The sequence below is a fragment of the Poecilia reticulata genome, linkage group LG9 (assembly GCF_000633615.1).
Source record: "Poecilia reticulata strain Guanapo linkage group LG9, Guppy_female_1.0+MT, whole genome shotgun sequence".
NCBI lineage: Eukaryota > Metazoa > Chordata > Actinopteri > Cyprinodontiformes > Poeciliidae > Poecilia > Poecilia reticulata.
In genome coordinates, this window is record NC_024339.1 from 13,637,651 (window position 1) to 13,657,916 (window position 20,266).

The 20,266-nt window shown below is 38.0% G+C and overlaps 1 protein-coding gene across 3 annotated transcripts; it reads right to left on the reverse strand.

The window, feature by feature from the left end:
- Nucleotides 1-180: 180 nt before the first annotated feature.
- On the reverse strand, nucleotides 181-15,684 carry LOC103469951 (fibrous sheath CABYR-binding protein-like). Of its 3 annotated transcripts, none has more exons than XR_534429.2 (12): nucleotides 15,354-15,684; nucleotides 11,751-12,191; nucleotides 6,874-6,921; nucleotides 4,946-4,984; nucleotides 4,474-4,806; nucleotides 4,335-4,367; nucleotides 4,145-4,210; nucleotides 3,543-3,632; nucleotides 3,043-3,141; nucleotides 2,063-2,179; nucleotides 1,436-1,550; nucleotides 181-1,346 (listed from the first exon to the last, which is right to left on the reverse strand). XR_534429.2 is itself a non-coding variant. In XM_008418039.2 (12 exons), exons 1-11 carry the CDS (start codon nucleotides 15,396-15,398, stop codon nucleotides 1,488-1,490), a joined length of 1,374 nt encoding a protein of 457 aa, XP_008416261.1. In that variant the 5' UTR covers nucleotides 15,399-15,684; the 3' UTR covers nucleotides 181-1,346; nucleotides 1,450-1,487. The 3 variants fall into 3 exon arrangements, 2 of the variants coding, with proteins under 2 accessions (XP_008416261.1, XP_017162284.1); XM_008418039.2 differs by having other exon boundaries at nucleotides 1,450-1,550; XM_017306795.1 differs by having other exon boundaries at nucleotides 1,454-1,550; nucleotides 15,354-15,681.
- Nucleotides 15,685-20,266: the final 4,582 nt, after the last annotated feature.

The window sequence follows — 20,266 nt, forward strand, 5'->3', positions numbered from 1 at the left end:
GTTTTTTTTTTTGGTGGGGAGAAGGTATCTGATATCAGTATCTTATCTGTTGGTCACACTTGTCTGGTTGGACAGAAAACACACAAAGCAGCACATTAAAGTTTCAAATGAGAGTAGAAAATGCCAAGTTCCATACAATGTTTTTAAATGGTTGGTTGAGGTTAAGCTAGCAAGCCAACATCACATCACTGAGTTAGAACTTTATTTCACAGGTCAAGACAGTCCAACAGTAACTCAGAATCGTGTATGCATTACTCTGTGTGTACAGAATGAACTATGAAATTCATTTTGATATTCAATATTCTGTTGAACATCAAAGCTTGCTCTTTACAATGTAGCTTTGTAACATTAACAGTGGCACTTTGTCAAGACAGTGGACAATGGTACAGAAAAGGAAATGGATTTGTGAATTTTTGAAGTATGGTTCTGTTAAAGGACATGAGCAGCAAATGAATTGCCCAAAGAAGACGATTCTTTTGCCATTTTCTTTAGAGTAAACCCAAATTAGTTGCTCTAAAGCTAAAGCTAAAGCTAACAGCTAGTTCAATAGTGGCATACACCAAGGTGAAGTTCTGCTTTAAATCGTTGACTTTTGGCCGTTGTTTACACAGAACCTGCTGTAAACGACTGCAAAAAATTGAGGTGGGAGGTGGAGCTTCACCAAACCCTTAGTAAAGCACCATGTGCAGTCATGAAACACGACTATAGTGATGGTTTAGTTAAGAACAAATCTTAAAACATTACTGTTTTTTTCACACTCATTCTGTACTGTCTTGACAGTATAGAACGAGACAAAAGTTACCCCAGTTTTAATGTTATTGGAAGGTTTATGTTTTGAAAAGAGTGGTAAGCTAAACGAGTGACTTTCAAAAAACAGCAAAAAAAAAAACAACACAACTCTGTCCAATAAACAAACTACAGACCCAGTTATCAATGCTACAAGTCTACTGATATGCATAAAGTCTATGCACTGTGGAGAAAAATATTCTGAGTCAGAAGATGCAAAAATATTTCTGTTGCTGATTGTCATGCCTTCAGCACCGCCTCCTGAACTACTACAGTCAAACTCATTTATACGTGATTTTGTTGCATAGCAAAGTATTTAGAAGAACCAAAGATGCTTTTTTTTTTTTTTTTTTTTTTTTCAAAGGTCTCAGCTGCTGTCGTGAGAGAAGCCGTTCCTGCATGTTCACATCTGGTTTGATGTTTCAGCCGAGTACAGGACAGGAAAAGGCACTTCAAAGTGTGGATGCCCACTTCGATTTCCTGCCTGTTCTGACTTAAGCCTTAAAAAATGAAAAGGTCTGGTTGACTCCCTGGAAAGCTTTGAGTCCTCCAACGGGAATCTGAAAGAGACAAGAGTTACAGGAGCATCATCATTAGTGAATAACTGCAAATAAAGGCAGAAAGGTGTTTTAAAAGATTTATTTCATACTTTTAGAGTCTTACACACAGAAAAAGGTCGTCTGAGCGGTGTGCCTTGGCTTTTAACCCTCAATGGAGACCTCAGGAACAATGTTTCCATTCTGTGTTATTTCCACTGACAGCTCCTGTACCACAGAGAATAAATGAATTTTGGTGAGCATGCTGTAACACAAATACAGTTGAAACCAGAAGACTAAAAAGACAAAAACCCTTTTCCTCACTTTCTGAGGTTAAATTAGATTTTGTATTTGATTAGTTAAAATTACTGGTAACACTTTATTCCATAGAGTGACACTGTCATGAGCATGAAGGAATCTTTATGAATGTCTATAACTGTTGTCATAAAGTGTCATTTGGTAAATGATGACACTTTTAATGCAAAGTTGCTCTAAAACTTGCCTTGAAAGTAAATTAAAAGGGCCAACTTTGCATTAAAGTGTCATTATTTAGAAAACAATGCAAAGTTGGCCCTTTTAATTTACTTTCAAGGCAAGTTTTTAGAGCAACTTTGCATTAAAAGTGTCATCATTTACCAAATGACACTTCCTGACAACATGGCAACCGATGAAGGCGGCGCTTTCAAGTATGCGGAAACTGTTAGCGAGGATGAACCAGAATTATGCACAAACTTATTTACCACTCCACCGAGCTGCACAGCCTCAACAGGAAGCGGTCCCTGACATGGAACATCACAGCCTCCGGATTTTGCTTCGTCTGTCAGCACACCCAGACACTTTTGGTTGGCGGCAGCAATCTGGAAAAGAAAGGTCAGACAGAGAACTTGACCATTTACACTTATTCTTCATATTTATCTCCTTAAAAATTTGTTCTGTTTTTGTTTCACTTAAATGTTTCCAATCAGCAAACAAATGTTTACTTTCAAAAAAGAGAGTAAATACAAGAAACCTTCCTTAAATGATGATTAAATTTTTTAAAACTCCAATAATGCATTTTACTGCCTTCTGCGTTGATGTGGAGGAACTTTTGACCACCCTTTTTTGCAAAATTGTTTCAATTAATTCACATTTTATGGCTTTAAGCCCTGCCTCAGGTCATGCCACAGTGTCTCATGAGATTTAAGTCGGTATCTTGATAAGGCCACTGCAAACCTGTCTTGTTTCTAGGGGTGCACTTTCTGCTGTTTCTGCCGTCTCATTGTGCTGATGCAATTTCACGTTAACTTGTTTTGTGGCTTGTGTGATGAGACTTAGATGTTTTTTTGATTGGGGCATAATGTGTTGCTTTCTGAGTTTTTTCATGTTTAAAGTCTGGTTCTGTTTTTGTAATTTTCAATTCTACTAATTTGGCATTAATCAAGCCAGTGTGCGGCTCATAAATGTAAGTAGTCATAGATAATTCAAAATTTAACAAGAGGGGAAATTGTATTTTTATGTAGGGCCACATTAATCCGATTTGTTGTTTCTTAATAAATAAAATTCTCTTTTAAAAAAAAAAACATTCTTATTTGTTGCTCATGATATGAAACATTTACGTGTGGAAAAAAAACAAATATTAGTTTTTTTTCTGGCATTATGAAACAAATGATTAAGAGCATTGCTGCCGTAGCAGTAAATGTAACATTAGCATTTGTTCATATATAAACGCTGCAGTGCCCACCTCCCCTGCAGGAGCAGCAGAAACTGTTTCAGGATCTACAGGAGTAGCATCCGTTGATTCTGATTGGGTGATAAAAGCGTCTCCTGTTCCCTCAGCTTCCTGAATGTCAAAAAAAAAAAAAAAAAGAGGGAAGAAAATGTCTCAAAATGTCCAGCTGATAGGTTAACCTTGACATAAAAGCAGGGATCTACTGAGCAAGAAGCCTGTTGTATTTGTCTTTATTTTTTTACTTTTAGATGATTTTTAGACTCTTTTTGCTTTACTTTTGTTTGTTACAATTTCTATCTAACTACAAAAAAAACAATTAGAATCTCCCCAGAAATCAGACCAGGAATAGCTGAAATAGTAAATAACTAAAATAGACAAGGTTGTAAATGTTCTACTGCTGTCTTCCCAACATATTCTTATAAACATAACAGTCAAGAACGACTATTGCAAAGTTATTCCAGTTATTCATGACAAACAAGCATAAAGTAAAGAGGACTTTGTACAAATCCCACCTGCTGCACAACAGGAGATGTCGAAACATCCTTTGCTGTTGACACAGATTCAGTAGCAGCTAATTTTTGGAGCAGCAGGTCAGCAGTTCCCTGAGGGACAGAAGGAAAACATGAGAAGGGATTGTTTCCCATCTTCAAAACCATACAGCAACCAAAAACCAGTTGACTGTAATTTCATGGATTACCAAATAGAATGGAACAAAATGAAATGGTGTTTCCATGATCTAATGCTTGTTAGTTGAAAAATCTTTTCAAAAACAACAGTAAATACACATAAACAAAAACATGTTATAGGTGTGGTAATAGTGCATTTCAGGCAGCTTGTATGTAGCAGTCTGATTCGTCAAGTTTTGTTGCTTTGGATGTGATGGTATGAATGCAGTTTTGTGCTAATGTCGTAAACCTTTAACCTTTAAGGCGATCCGGTCGCCAAGGTGACGGAGATGTTAGTTCAGATATTGACTGATTGAAGTCTTTAAAAGTCAGGAGGTCAGTAACCAAGCTCAGTGATGTCATAAAACGAGCAGCTCAGACATAAAAAAAACAATATAATTACTATCAAGTTAACATTTCTTGACATGTTAATAAACTCTTGGTTGTACCTCTGCATGTTCAACAACAGGAGGCTCAGCTTCACCCAGAGGAGCTTCAGTGATGGTATTTAGCACCTGATGAGATAAAAGGCTGCCATGTTACAATTTAACAGAGCAACTGCATTTAGTAAAGTGTAATTATTAATAATGTTGTTGTTGTTGTTGTTTCTGAAAGTGGAATAAATGATAAGGCTCTTACTGCTGGGATTTCCACAGGAGAGCCAACAGCATCCTGATGCAGACAGACAAAACACAGAGAAGTCTGTTGTCGACTTTGAGGAAGTAGTTACAGTGACATAAAGAAACAACTTATATGAGATTTACATAAAATTATGAACCTCTATGGCTGCAACAGGCTGGACACCGAGTGCAGCTGAGTCTTCCAGTTTTTCCTCCCCATCCTCAGGTGGCTCTGCAGGATCCAGTGTTTCTATGACAACCTCCACCTCTGATCCAGTATCAGATTCGGTTTTTTCTGCTGCAAGTTCTACTTCAGCAGGACTTTGGTCACTGGTGAGATCTTCTACCTCTGGTTCTTCAGCTTGTTCCTTTACCGACTCTGATACGGTTACCTCTTCAGCGACGGACACTTCTAGTTCCTCCTTGGTCTCAGTGTCTTCTTCTGCCAGGGTCACATCTTTCTGAGAGTCTGCCTCACAGACGTCCTGTGTCTGCAAAGTTACCACGACACAAAACATACAACATTAATCCAGAGAACAAAAAGGGTCCCGAGGAATACTGACTTTTCTTCATAGAGATGAGTGGATTGCATTGCACTACCAGAACCTCTGGGGTCATAAAAAAACGTACCTGACTCATCTCTGTCTGTGTGTCTTCATTGGCTTCTGTCTGGATAAAATATAAAATACATTTTTAGTTAACCTTTTATAATAAGATGGCTACATACAGGTCCTTCTCAAAAAATGTGCATATTGTAAAAAAGTTCATTATTTTCCATAATGTAATGATAAAAATTAAACTGTCGTATATTTTAGATTCCTTACACACCAACTGAAATATTTCAGGTGTTTTATTGTTTTAATACTGATGATTTTGGCATACAGCTCATGAAAACCCAGCTTAAAACAACTGAGCATGTGCTCAGGAAGATCCAGCTGAACAGACCCGCATTCAAAACTTAATGAATTTACACCACCTTCACAGCTCTTTTATAATAATAGGGACTTTTTAGCAGCACTTCTAACACTTATCTAGTTGTTCATGCTGATTTATTGGTAGCCTTGTAACAGAAAAGTGCCAGGTTGCTGAATTAAGATCATCCTACAGCCTTTGAGCCAGATAGAAGATTGTATTTAGACTGATTTTTAATGCAACATCTTGTCTTGTTTTTCAGCCATTTTGTTGTAGACTTACTGCTGTGTTGTTCAATTTTATTTATGCTTTACCTTCGTTATTCTATTTCTGTTTCTGTTATGCTTGCTGTACATTAGATTAGTCTTTCCTTAGATGTTTATTTACTCATGTTTAGATCTCAATGCGATTTTTCATCCTTTTGCATTTAGTTTATTCTTTAATTGTCAGACGTTTCTTTAGCTCTTTCCAGGACATTATTACTCCTCCTCTGCTCTCTCCCTCAACTTGCCTCTCTTGTCTCCACCCTCAGCTGCACAGTCACACGTCACTTGTTAGTAATCAAACTTCTCAGTATTTAAACTTCTCTCTCTCTTTGGGCTCCCTCTCACTCCTTGTCCTCTTATTGGATCCCGTCATGGCTGATCACTCTTTGGGACTCTTTGTAAATGTATATTAATATTAAAATAAACTTTACCTTCCATCTCCTTTTCTGCGTAAACTACAATATCGCTACAACTTTAGCTTCCACTCTTATGACCTCACACTTGACTCTAGTACACACTTTGCAAAGCAGAGGACTTCTTAGTGAATGCAAGGTGTCCGGATCGTAACCAAGCTGATGTCCATTCCAGCATTTGGCATGTGCTCTTCCAGAGGTCTTGTTGCTTATTTACTTGCAATTTATGTTGTTGCCATATTCTGTTTAGAGAAAAGGTTTTCCCATAAGAACAATTCCAAACAAGATAAACTTGCTCAGTCTTTTTCTGAATACACTGCCCTGAAACTCAAAATGTACCAAGCTGCACATGCAACACTAAACCAGTTAGAGTATTGGTTTGATTTTGTAATTTCTTTGAGAAATTAAAGGTGAATTAGCTTGGAGGGCAAAAAGAAGCCTGTCTATCGTGTTGATTGGCAGCAACAATTGGTTCCCTACGGCTACTGCCAACGTCTTTCCGCCTTGGCATTGAGTTAAAACACACCTGTTTGCTCCAGAGCAGTGAACTGCCAAAAGATCCTTACACATACTGAAGATAAATTTAAAAATAGTTTCTTTAGGCAGCACCCGGTTGAAACCTTCACTCTAAAGTCCTGTGGAAGCAGCAAAGAGTCTTTTGCGTGACTTTAGTTACAAGGGTTATCTGATCTGAGATTTGCTTTTCAATGCATCAGGCCAAACAATAAAATATAAAATATAGAACACGGTATTTTAACCCAGAATTTGTGGCTCTTTAGGAGGAGCTGATTTTTAAAAATCCTCAGGCTGGCGTCAGTTTGAAGGTGTCAAAACCTGCTTCACTCAGACGGTCACCTGCCTAATCTGCCTCTGGCTTAAAACAAGAAGACATATGCTTGATTCAAGTTACAGTAAAGGGGCAAAGCAAAGTGTTTTAGGTAAAAATGAAAGTTTAAATCATATTTACTTCAGCTTCTACAGCAGCCACCACTGAAGCCTCATCTGGGGCTGTAACCTGTGAAGAGGAAGAGGTCAAAAATTGTATTCTTACGTCAACAAAACAAAAGAACACCTAAAGATAAAGAGTGTTTCTTAACAAGCATGTCAAGCGTGTTCAACAAAACTGCCTCATTCTCTGCAGCTTACCTCTTTCCTACAAATTTAAAGGTCAAGCTTTAGGAGGGACACACACTGGGCTTTTAAAAATGTGCCAAAAGCGAAACGAGCGTCTAAACGGCATTTTGTCAGCCTGGAGGCATTTAACAGAAAATAAATATCCCAGTGAGAGCCTGATCAGGTTTTCTGTGGCCATACCAGGAAATGCGTGCCAGAAGTAGCTTGTAAACTTGGGCTCACAGTTCTGCACTAACGCAAACAGCCAGTGAACGTTTTCTTTAGACTCTTTGTGTGTGATCAGAGCAACAGTTTGGAAAAAGGGGAGGAACGTCCTACGACCTGCATGAAAACCTCGCAACCAACTGGATGATTGGAAGCAGTTACTCCCTCTCTCTTCATTCCTCGGTATTTTTCAAGTCAGATCTTTAAAAGTGTCTTTGCCATCAACTCAGTTCTTCCATTTCAATAATCTTACAGCATATGTTATCCTCATTCGTCACTCTGCATGGTCATGTGACGACCTAGATATCCTGTAATGTACAATTTTTAAGACTTTTAATGCAGAAATCCAAAACATTTCTGGCACAACTTACTGAGAGGGTTGGTCTACTAATAAAGTTATTTTTCTGCACTTTAAGTGTTGCTGCTGTCTTCACCTTAAGGATATGTTAAATGCTCCCCAGGGTTTGCCAGACTAAATCTGTATATTACCTTTAATTAGGTCTCAAATTTGAACATTTGTTCATTATCTGCTTCCCCCATCACACTACTTCTTTTATTTGAAGACTACGACTTTTATTTTAGGTGCATTTCACTCTTTGTTAAAACACAAACCTCACCGACTCCCGAGAAACTACAATAAAACAGCTTCAGCTGAGGAATTGTGCTCTATGACAGGAATACAAAGACCTTAAGCCGAGTTAGGAAACAGCCTGTTGGAAACGCCTCTGATCCAAATCCCTGAAAACAAAAACATCCTTCTGAATTAAGTTTACTGTAGTTTCTTTGGGGGATCGAAAATAAAATATTTGTGTTAGTTAATTACTTTCAGCTCAGTTGTCATGAACAATAATACGAGCTGGATTAACAATAGGGATATTAGAAGTTTGCTAATAAAGATTATTGTAAAAAGTGCTTGAACGTGCTAATGGTAAGGAACCCAAGAGTGGAAAAGAAGTAGAGTCACGAGTCAGAGCTAATAAAAAACAAAACAAGACGATAAACTTACATTTAAAAACCTCAAAAATATTAAGCAAGTTAATCTTGCTTTATAAACTGTATTATTGACTAACCAAGTTCTAAAATTGTATAAATAATGATCTTAAGAGGTAATTAGAAATTCTTAGATTCAACTTTTTTTACTTGCAGAAACCCATCCGACCTCCAAAGAACAAATATAAACGAAATGTTCTTAAATTCTCTGCACTTTTACAAGAATATGAGAAATTTTTTATATCAGGATGATGGTTGATAACTTTTATTCCAATCACAGTCTGGAGAATGTAACCCACTGAGGTAGCTGGTATTGTTTTTAGAGAGCAATAGCTAAAAATTGCCAGATGAGAAGAGAAGCCAGCCAGGCCTTTCAATTTCCTAATAGCCGTCGCCTAAATGATCACTGGGGCGGCATCCGCTGTGCAGCCAAGTGTGTTGAGCCATACTGGCAATCACAGAGAGATGCTCATGAATATTGAAAACCTTCATACTCTGGTGATAAATAATTCAGCTTTACCTTGTGCCAGTTCTTTTTCCAAATGTAGGACAAGTTTACTGTATGAAATATCCTCCAAGTTGTCATGTATATAGACCAGCTTTCATCAAATCATTTAAATCTGCAGGTAAAGGCCTTCTCCAGAAAAAAAGGGACTAGAAAGCAAAAATGAACTTACAGTTAAGATTAAGAGAAGAGAGCTAGAATGTTGAAGTCAAGTTATAGGTAAAGAGAGCAATAGCGAAGGGAGAAAGTGATAAGGTGATCTTTAAGTCAGTTTTAGACTGCTAAACATGCACTCATGCAAAGCTATGGCTGCACACAGTACACACTCCCTCCAGCTACTACAACTAGAGGGACGCCATGTTCTGATCTACAGTAGATACACATGCAGCCTCTGTGAAATTTGTCTCAAACTGAAACTGTCATGAGTAARTTTTAGACAAAGTTTGAAAAGAGAGGGTAGAATCATTTAACTTTAAGACGGATGTAAAAAAAAAAATGACGTTGTCGAATACGGGAGTGAAGGATGCATGCAAATAGAGAATAGCAGTGAGAGACCAAATGAGGGAGGAGTGGCGAACAGAAGCACGGTAGGAAAAAGAGGTACAAAATGTTCAGCTCAAGCAGAAGCTCCATCTTTAGCTGCTTCGGGCAGCAGCGAACGGAAACTCCCGACTCAGCAGCTGTGTCTAATCAAGAAGAGGCGTATGCTCACCTGAAACTCAGCGGCTTCTAGAAAGAATCAGTTTTGTCTCACCAATTTATGTTTGCGCTGCTTCTGCGTTAAGCTTGTTCTCTGAGTTAACTTTGGTAAAGCGCCACACAATTATGGAGATATTTTTGTCCAAAAAATAGGTCAAATTGTAATTACCCTCTGGAATTAATCAAGTTTTCGTAAATGGAGTTTGAAAATCTCAGCAACTGTGAAAACTTCTGCAATTGGAAAGATGATTTGCGGCTTATTAGTTCATCTGTTGAAAAGAATTTGTGTCTGTAGGAACTATTTGAATTTGTGATTCATCTTTGTGCTGTTTGTCCCGACACAAAGCAGCATCTGTATTTGAAGCACCTGCCTTCTGCATGTTAATATTGAGTTTGAGCTTTTTAAATAATCTTAAACTGATCAGACAGGAACCAATCAAACTGGTCAATTAGAAGACTGAATGTTTTGTTGTATTGAAAGAAGTAAGGGTTAGATTATAGTTCTGCTACAGGTTTACCTATTCATACACTATTGCATGTGGCAATTTCAACAAGCTTGCAAAGTTTTTCTATTCCAAAAGTACATTATGTCAAACTGGCCACGTCATTAGGTACGCCAATTTGTTGATGAAAATAGCAAATCAGCCAGTCACAACAGTAACTACATCCTACTACTACTACTTCCTGAAGCCTAAATTTAACATCGGAATGGGGAAAGGAAAGGGATTTAACTAATCTCTTGGGTTTACAGAAAATGGTTCAGCAAATAAAATCTAATCAGCAAGCAGCAGTTCTGTTGACATCAGAGGTTAGAAGATGCGCAGGCTGCTTTGATACAGCAAAACAGAACAGAAATGATGGCTCAGACAAAGTTACAGTGAAGTAAATATCAGCTTTGAACACAAAAGATTTTACGATTTAAAATTAAATAACTGAAAAAAGATTGTCGGCAACAAAGAGGAAGGATGTGTTCAAAATGCTCAAACTCTGCAAAAACCCTTTTTACAAGATGACAGGGGAAACACAAAAGTTCACTGTATCTAGTGTCATCAGTGATTTATATTTTTATAGAAAACCTGCAGGTATGATTTAGCAGATAAATCCAGAATACGCTTCCTGCAAGTGGTTAAAAGTGAAACTTCATCACACCCTTTTTGACCTATATGTCAAAAAGCAAAATATGCATCTGTCTCTCATTCACTCACGAAAAATTTTCATTTTAAAGTTACTGATCCTGCATAATAAATGGTGAAAACACCGTTCACTGCTGCAGGCTGCAAACCTCTCCTTTATTTTCCCCCTGCTTCCTAAATGGAACATGTTGTTCTCCCTGCTTCACAGCCTCCATCATCTGCCTCCCTCCTCCACAGACCCTGCCGCTGCACGTTTGCCCTCTAATATTCTATAAACACCAACATTTATGAAAAGAATCCTTAGAGCATCTATGTGATAAATCTTGTGTGCAATAAATGTCAGATAAGACCCAAAGGATACAGATACGGATGTATCTCTTTGGTATTTTGTGTTGTTTGCCACTTGTCTGCCCTCACATTTCAAGGTGACAGGCATATCGGATATGAAAAAGTGATAATCATGTCTTCTAACTAAGATCTGATATGGGATTTGAGATGCAGGAAGAGAGACTCCATTGCTATTGGCTGTTAATCTTATCGGTTTGGTTGGAGTTCAGGATCTTAACAAGAAACAAAAGTAATGAGAAAAGAGCAGCTAAAGTACAGAGAAAGACTCGCAGAAAGTCTTGACACCTGTTGTCCAAGACAGAGAGGAAAACAAGTCAAGCTTCTTTGCAAGCAAAATACAATAAATGCTGAAGCAAAACAGAACGGAAAGAAAGTAAATTGACAGAAAGTTGGCCTGACTATAATGCACCAGGAACATAATAACTGCCTTCTATGTGTTAACACAAAGCATCTGACAGTCAGTCAAAATAACAAACAAAGGTCACCACACAGGAAGGATGACAAAAGTGTGCGGATGCACGTCTGTCCCGACTGGTTCCAAAATTTGGCTACTATTACATCTTGATGCCAACCACCAGGCACACAACACTCAAACAGGATTTCTGATCAAGCTGTCAGGTGCTGCTAATAGTTTCTAATGCGTCTTCATGCTCTGTTGGATGCTCCAGTAACTGCCTGCAGCACACCCTTAGAGAGTCTCCTCTAGATGTAAAGGTATCTTGCAAATCGAATCACTTCAATAAATAGAACTGCTCTGCATTTGTACCAAGTCACGTGCAAATCGGACCATTCCTCCAGAACTTGTAGATGAAAAAGAAATGCTTTAATTACCTCAGAGACGGGCTCTGCTTCAGAAACAGGAACCTCAGCCTCCTTCGCCAGATCGGCTTCAACCGTAGATGGCTCTGCTGGAGGAATACTTTCAGCTGGTGCTTCTTTGGCGACACGTGCTGGACCTTCGACTTCATCCCCCACTCTGGATTTCACGTCCACAGTAGCCTGCTCCAACAGCACACCACCTGCTGCAGCTACCTCAACTACGAAGGCCTCTGCTGCTTCTTCTTTCACAACAGGCTGTGGTTCAAATTTTGGAGGTTCCACTGCAGGGGCAGAGATGGGAATGGCCTGTGGGGGCTTTTCTCGAGTGGGTGGTGAAATTTTAGCTGCTTTTTTGGGCGTTGCTGTAGGGGGCGCACTAATGGCAATCCCTGAGCTGGCTTTGATTGGTGGATTGGCTGCATGCTGATCCTCAAGTGCTCTCCTCTGGGCTTGCTGCAACAAGGAAAAACAGAAAAATGACTCAATGCCGAACAAGTATGGTCAGGATGAGTTTTGATCTTTATCGGCACAGATAATTTATGCATTTGATAATGATGTAGCTATATAACTATCCCATATACTTGACTAACTATTAAGCTAGCCCACATTTTGTCATCCAACCACAAAATCCAATCCATTCATTGGGATTTTAGGTTATGAACTAATACAAAGAACATAAAATTGTGATAAAGAAACAAAATCATAGTTTTCAAAATTCTGACAAGTCTAAATTAAATCCACTCCAACTAGTAATTTAGTCTCAGAATAGATCAGAGAACATTACTGATCAAAAAGAACCATGAACGCCAAGGAACAGACAGGTCAGGAACGAAAATGTGTACAAGTTTCAAACAGAGTAGGTTATAAAAAGGATTTCCAAACAATAATTTGAAGCCTTTACCAATAATTTGTGTAAAAATGGAAAGAGTGCAAATATACCAAGACATGGCTGTCCACATAAATGACTGGCAAGCAATGATAAAGCATTCATTAAAATAGCATCCAAGAGGTTCACAGTAAATACTGAGGACCTGCAACCTGTCAACAGCACAACTATGAATCTGTCACACATAATCCCAATAAAACCCAGTAAAGTTTACAGTTGTAATGTAAAATTACGGAAAACATTTCCAGGTGGTAGTATTGTTTTTGCTAGGTTTTTCTAATGACAGGCCTGATACAATACCTCGTGGAATTTTAACTGGTTTTTACTTTTAAATGCCCTTAAAAAGCTTGATGTTATTGGCAAACCGCAGTTCATTCTAGCGCCTGCAGGAATACCAGACATGCGCCATACTTGCCAGGTTCAACATATTTTTCAGCTGTGGACAAAACCCCCTCGGGCTTTGGTGGAGATTTTAGGAGGGCAGACCACTGGAGGGAGGGGGCAACTGGGACTGGACCCAACAAGGCTAGTTAGATAATGGGAGCTAATTAGTTGAATCAGAACGGTACTGACAGGTCTGGTGAAGCGGGAAGAGAAACCGTGCGAGTCAGCAGCACTGATGGGTGCCCCGCGGGCCAGACAGTGGGTCTAATCACTTCATAATCAGGTTATAATCACTCCCCAAAAATGCTTTTGTTAGGTCAACAGCCAGCTCGGCATTGCTAGACCTGTGGTGCAAGAAAAAAGTGGGGGTGTGTATGTCCTGTCCGTCCAACCTCCGTCAAAACACGGCCTCTGTTGCTGATGTCCATACAAAGCTTGACATTTAGTAGCCCATGCTGGACTGGGAACAGGAGAAAGACAATTTATAAAGAACCAAATTTAGAGAACAGAAACAGACACACGTCAGCCAGGGTTCTGATTTCTCTAAGGTGATTAGTGATAACATAAAACTGAAGATGACTTAAGGAGACAGTTTTATCTAAGTGTCAATAGTGGACTCTGAAAACCAGCGAGATTGTGCACATTCCAACCTTTTCAGGCCGTTCCTACAGTCAACACATCACCAAAACCAGCCCTGTGGTGCAGAGAGGAGCTAAAGCTAAGACTCCAGCTGAAGTGGAGGATTTGGGCAACAACAGAGTTGTCTCACCTGCTGGAAAGCCTGGTAAAACATCTGTGGTTTATTATTTTACTTAACAGAGAGAATGCACATTGAAAACAATTAAAAACACGTCCTAGCGTTAGCTAAAGGTTATTCTTTGTCTGTTGTCCATAGACAGGTTTCACGGGTTCTAACTGGTGATTGGCCAGGTCAATTAATGAATAAAAAAAACAAAAGATTCTTTCCAAATCATTAAATGAACCAGAGCAATGAACTGTAAACCAAACAGCATGTAAATTTTTGAGGTTTATTAACAGTCAGTTATGACTGCTTTGAAGCATACATAAGGACAATTTTCTAATTTCTTCACTTTCCAATAGAATCCAAATTATCTCTATGAAGGAAACTGCAACACATTTGTTTATTACCTAAGGGTAACAGTTTCCAAGAAAACAACAAAGGGAAAATCATACTGCCTTAAAAGAGCCAGATTAGAGCATCTCTACTACAAAATCCAAAAGTCTAATTCTGACAGGCTTCTAAATCAAGTGTTAAAGAAATGTCCTTATAGTTACATAACAGGCTGGACACAATGCAAAAAGGAATGAAAAATGTTATGACACCAAAAGAGCAGTTGGTACAAACAAACGGGGTGTTTATGTTTTAATAGTTTCTTTAATTAATGATGTGAAATTGTTTAATTTGCTATTAACAGCAAAGTGGATTCCAGTCCACTGCTTCTTCTATAAAAAAAATATACAAAAACTTTTCCTTCTAGTAATAACAGTCTCCTCTCTCTTTTCGTCAGATTATAAAAAGTTGTTGTTTTTTTTGGTTACATAATTAGCAAATATTTGCATAACAATGAGCAATGATAAATGTAAAAGAAAATGCTAAATGTCTGCATATAAAAAGATTTTCATGGTTTCAAAGTGAACCTTTGCCCTTGAAGAAAATGGAGCTTCTGTGTTGCTTTCTCACTCACACAGATCTCCACTCTGCCACACCCACTCATTTCCCTGGAGCACTCCGTGTTCAAAAATAGTTCTACCCCAGACACAAGAGAAATAGAAACGGAGATGGAATCATATAAATTAGTGAGTTACTGATATTAAGACAAAGACATGGGTTCTGTGTTGCGTTGCTGCTGATTTTTCTACAATTATTCTTTTTTTCCCCCACGTGTTTTAGAAAGTGCTGTCCAGTTGTAAAATAAAACAAAAATATGTAATGATTGAATTACGTTAATCTCTCTCATGACTTTGAAAATGTCAGAAGAAGACGTGATCTCCCCCATCTTAAACAAAATGGTTGAATATGGCTATATTAGATTTTGAAAAATAAAATCTACTTAGGTTAAGTTTGGTTATCTTCTGGTTCAGTGGAGTTCAAGCATGCACATTATTTTTTTTCCCCCACCTCTACCTTCTGCAGTTTTATGCTAAACCTGAAGACGATTTTCACCTCAAAATAAGCCGTCAAAACAGTCAGAATGGTTTGTGTTTTCAAAATTCACTTATAATAAAAAATTACACGAGAAAAATAAAAAAAACGCACAATGTCACTTCTCTTGCAGAGAAAATCTGTTTTGCTAACAATAAAAAGTGCGCCTGTCGCCACTCACCACCCTCCTCATGCGACGCTTGTTCTTCTTCCTCTTGCTTGGCATTTTAGGCGCTGCTGGGGAAAAAAAACTCAAAAAGACTGAAAGGTGTGAAACGGGCAGCAAGGCAGAGAGATCAATGTGGATGTTTATAAAGCCTCCTATTTTCCCCCTTTTACCTTCGCGCCGAACCTATAGGCGGACTGGGATGGAAGATGGGAGGGGAGGAGGGGGGACAAAAAGACGCGCGCATGCGCACCGCCGCTGTGTTACATGGCTGGATGAGCGCTGGACGACCTACCTACATTTTGGACGGTAAGTTGCGTTATGTAAGAGCTCCATCAAAGCACAGAGAGAAAGACAGAGAGGTCTACTGGCCTGGGACGCTTTTTGGCTCGCATTTGTAGGTTTTCTGCTGCATTGATGTTTTGTCAGCCAGATCATAAAAAACTGCCACGCTCAGTCAAAACCATGAGAAGACATTAACTGAACACATTCCTCCAGAGAAATTAGAAAGTGCAACTACAAACAGAGTTTTGAGTGGATTGAAATTATAAAGCAAAAAGAATAGATGGCATTGTTTGATGCTGGGAACACAAAGAGAGAAAACCCGCCCGCTGGACTGCAGAAGCTCTGAGGACCCATTGTCTGAAACTTCTTGGGCAGCAGGGAATGTATGCTTATTACATGAAATAAATACGCTTTTGTGTTGGCCATATTTATTGGCTTTTACATAAAAGCCCTATAATAAACGTATTTTGTATTGCAGTTATAATCTTTCTCTGAAGAAAAATTCAAAATCTGACTTTTAATCAAAGTTTAGGGTATACAGGGTGTTCAATTGTTAGAACAATTCCTAATAAAAATTAATGTAATACAAGCTTATTTCATTTACACCTTAATTTTTATGGATGACTGTTGCTTCACCAAGCCTTTCTCATCTGGATAAGGACCCGATTTCCTACTAGTAAGCTGAAAATTGGTCACCAGCAGGATTAAAGTCTGATTATGGCCAAATCAACACAGATCTTATACTGGCAGAGCCACAAATCTAACAAGGTTTGATAGTTAGAATTTCCACTCTGACATTATGCAACTGCGATAAAAGACTACTTTATCTGAAAGTTTTATTTTACACATCTTTACCGAGAGCATAGATAAACAAGAGATTTGTGGATTCTTTATTTCCCAGGTGTTGTTGGACGTAGTCATTTGATATTTATGCCAGGTGGCAGTTTTGCCTGTGGGCTGGAAGCTTAATTTTCTCCTTCAGTGTCATTGAATGCAGATCAGTTGATTCCAGCCTGAAGCTCTAGTTCAGGATGAACATTATGATCACTGGCTAATTGAAAAACAAAGACAGTTTTGCCTTGTCAGCCCTCTCTATTACAACTACAAAGATTATAGTAAAGTTGGTCCTATTATTCTGGGTTACATTTTAAGTTTTGCTTTATGTTGTTTAAACGTAAAATGTTATCTATGCAAATTCAGTCAATGTTCTGAAACATCCACCAAGCTTTTGTGGATTTCCTCTTATTGATTCAGAAATGTGCATCTGGCCTTTGCAGATTCGCACAGATTCACTTCTTATAGCTTATATTTTGTGATGCAGTTACATGTTTTCATGTCATTTAAAGTATTCAGTTCACCTCAAAATGCTGACGTGGTTTGTTTTCTTTGCTAGGATGTGATCAATCATCGTTGTTGGCTGTATTTTACTCAGCAGATGACATGCAAACTTCAGATTGCTTTGACAAGTAATCTGAAGTTTTTCCTTTTTTTCAAGTATTCAACGTTGACAAAACTCCCTGCGTATTACACCAAGGCTTAGTTTAGCCCTGTACCTCAGTCCTGTGAGCACACATCGACATGAAGGATAGAGGAAAGGAATCAGCTCAGCAGGTTTGTCAGGTTACATGGCCAAAGGGTTAAATGCCAAGAAATCAAACAGCTAAAACACAAGAGAAGCACAACGAAAGGCTTTAACAACCATTAAATACAAGGTGCTATAGCAATAAAAGTTTAATGCACTTCTAAAACTTAACTGTTTATGATTATTTGTGATGGTAATTTACAAAATTATGATACAAACATGTCACGAGTGAGAGCTCTAGTTCAGAAATTTGCGTGAATCTTGTCTTGTTCATCAGTGGACAGATCATAAAACATATGATCAGGGCCGATGTTGAGTGATTTATCTTTTTATTTATGCATAAGTGATATGGCTGCTGTCATATCAGAAACCTTTCAGCATTTTAGAGGACATTTAAAACACTTTCTACAAATAAATGGATGGCTCTGGCAGACGGTAGGCACCAACCTGCCTGATTGCTTGTGATAGAATGTGCACTGAAGCCGTCATAAGGTTAAAAGTCATTAATTTAAAGAGAAGGAATGTTGTCTGCCAAGTAACACCCATCCATGGTGACCTCCTCTGTCACATCAATCAGACACACATCCTGGGACAAAGCAACCATTATAAACTGGGATCTTTAAACATCCTTTCATAACCAATCAAACTCCTTGGACCTTTTCACCTTTTGTCATGTTAAAAACTCAACTTTCAATGTATTTCATTGACATTTTACATCATGGAGTTGCATGAAGTTGTGCATACTTTTAAATAATATCATAAATTTATATATTTTTTTATTTAAGAGCAGTAAAAACACAGCTTAGCACTCACTAATGAGTAGCAATATATCACTTATCATTGCTTTTCTGTGTTATTTATTCCTTTACTTGCAGCTTGCATAGTGTTGGTCTTGGAAATATTAATTTAAATATGGTGCAAATATACTGTGTCTATTGTAAAGCGCCAACCATTACTCAATATTTTATCATCAACAAGGAAGTTTAATAATATCAAGACAATATGCATCCAATCCACTCCCACAGCTCATTATTTTAGTGTTTATATATTTTTTTATTAGTGGCACAGTAGCCATCCACACACAGCGCTGCATGCATGTGTAAAGAGTCACAGCTCTTTGGTGATACGAGCCAGACAAATATCACGGAGCAGTGAAAGACTCGCTGAGCACGTCATCTTCTGGAGTAAAACCAGGTATTAATATCACTAACCATGGATAAAGTTCTCAAAGTACAGATAAACACACTTAAACAAAATACTCCCTGAATATTTTCAGAAACTCTCTTGACCTCTTCCTCTCTATAACTGCACACGCCGTACACAGACAAATCCCGTTCATTCCTTTTCATATTGTCCTGTCTTCTGCTTGTCCCCTCGGCCTCAGGCTTAGTTCTGCCTCTAAATCAGTTCCAGGATCCAGCATGTGAAGTTCAGACCATCTGAGTGAGAATATGTTAGGGACTCAGCAGGACTTCTCTACCTTAAAGAAGAAACTAACTTCAGACTTTGTTTTTGACGCGTGTGTTCCTAAAATGTTAACTCTACACCATTGCATCATTTTTAATGTCCAATGTTGAACAGCTTGATTGTTTTCAGGTTTTGTGACTTTAAAACCACAAACTTGGGAAAATGTAATTGTTATGTATATACACAAAGCTGAAGGAAAACCATGCCAGATGTTCTGAATGTTTTACAAATAAAATCTGAAGTTTGCCTTTCTTCCACGTGTTTGCAGTGCCTCCTACAGGATGTGTGGCAAACTGCATGTAACGTCTTAGATTTATTTCAACAAGTGAAATATCTTGTTATTTGGGCCGGTTGTTCTCCCACCTGAGCTGTGGATCCCTGCAGAACCTCCAGAGTTTCCTTTGGCCTCTTTATTTGTTTAACTGACTCTCCTCTCCTGGTCTGTCAGTTTATGTAACTGAAAATCTATTTTTTGTTTTAATAAATAACTTCTGCTTTAGACTTCTTCGCAGCCGTTCCTAAACTTTCTGCTGTACTTTGGTCTTCATGATTCTGTTTGCTCACTAATATTTTGTAGCGAACCTCTGAGGGGGTTAATACACACGCACACCTTAATTGTAAAACATTTTTAACCTATGCCTCCTCTATCTATCTCATAAAATAAAGTTTGTGTTTGGAATGTGACAAAATTTTAAAAATTTCAAGGTTTTTGAATATATTGCACTTTTTCTTAATTCAAATTTTTCTTTTTCTTTTCTTTTTTTTTGCCATCCATTTAAAACCAGTCAGTTACCCAACCTTACAGCAAGCTGCTCCAAATAGTGTTACAAGGTTTAATTGGTTAAATCAATACAGGCTGATTTACTCTAAAATGGGGTTATAAATAAAACTAACAAATTAAGAGTGTAAGGAGAAACAAAGATAGAGAGAAATGGAACTGAAAGGAGCACAGGTAAGAGTATCAGAATGAAGTGGGAGATACATTTTGTAGGTAAAAATATTCTCTGTAACTTAAGGCCCCACAAAAAGAAAATTGTGATGATGTCTCCATATTAACAGTTGTCTTGTGTTCTTATATCTAAAAAGAGCTAAAAAAATAGAAAGAAAGAAAGAAAGAGAAAGAAAGAAAGAAAGAAAGAAAGAAAGAAAGAAAGAAAGAAAGAAAGAAAGAAAGAAAGAAAGAAAGGAAGAAAGAAAGAAAGAAAGAAAGAAAGAAAGAAAGAAAGAAAGAAAGAAAGAAAGAAAGAAAGAAAGAAAGAAAGAAAGAAAGAAAGAAAGAAAGNAAGAAAGAAAGAAAGAAAGAAAGAAAGAAAGAAAGAAAGAAAGAAAGAAAGAAAGAAAGAAAGAAAGAAAGAAAGAAAGAAAGAAAGAAAGAAAGAAAAGAAAGAAAGAAAGAAATCTGGAAGAAGGCAAACTTTAGGATCTTGTTTCCATACCATGGGCCTTGCAGTTATCAGGCTCCTCTCCTGTGGAGACATTTTTACATTTTTAAAATCCACCTTAAAACATTCCTTTCTAATAAAGCTCATAGTTAAAAACAGAGGAATGTTTGCCTGGTAGTTGGTGGGGAGGAGAGGGAGGTGGAGTGAAAGGC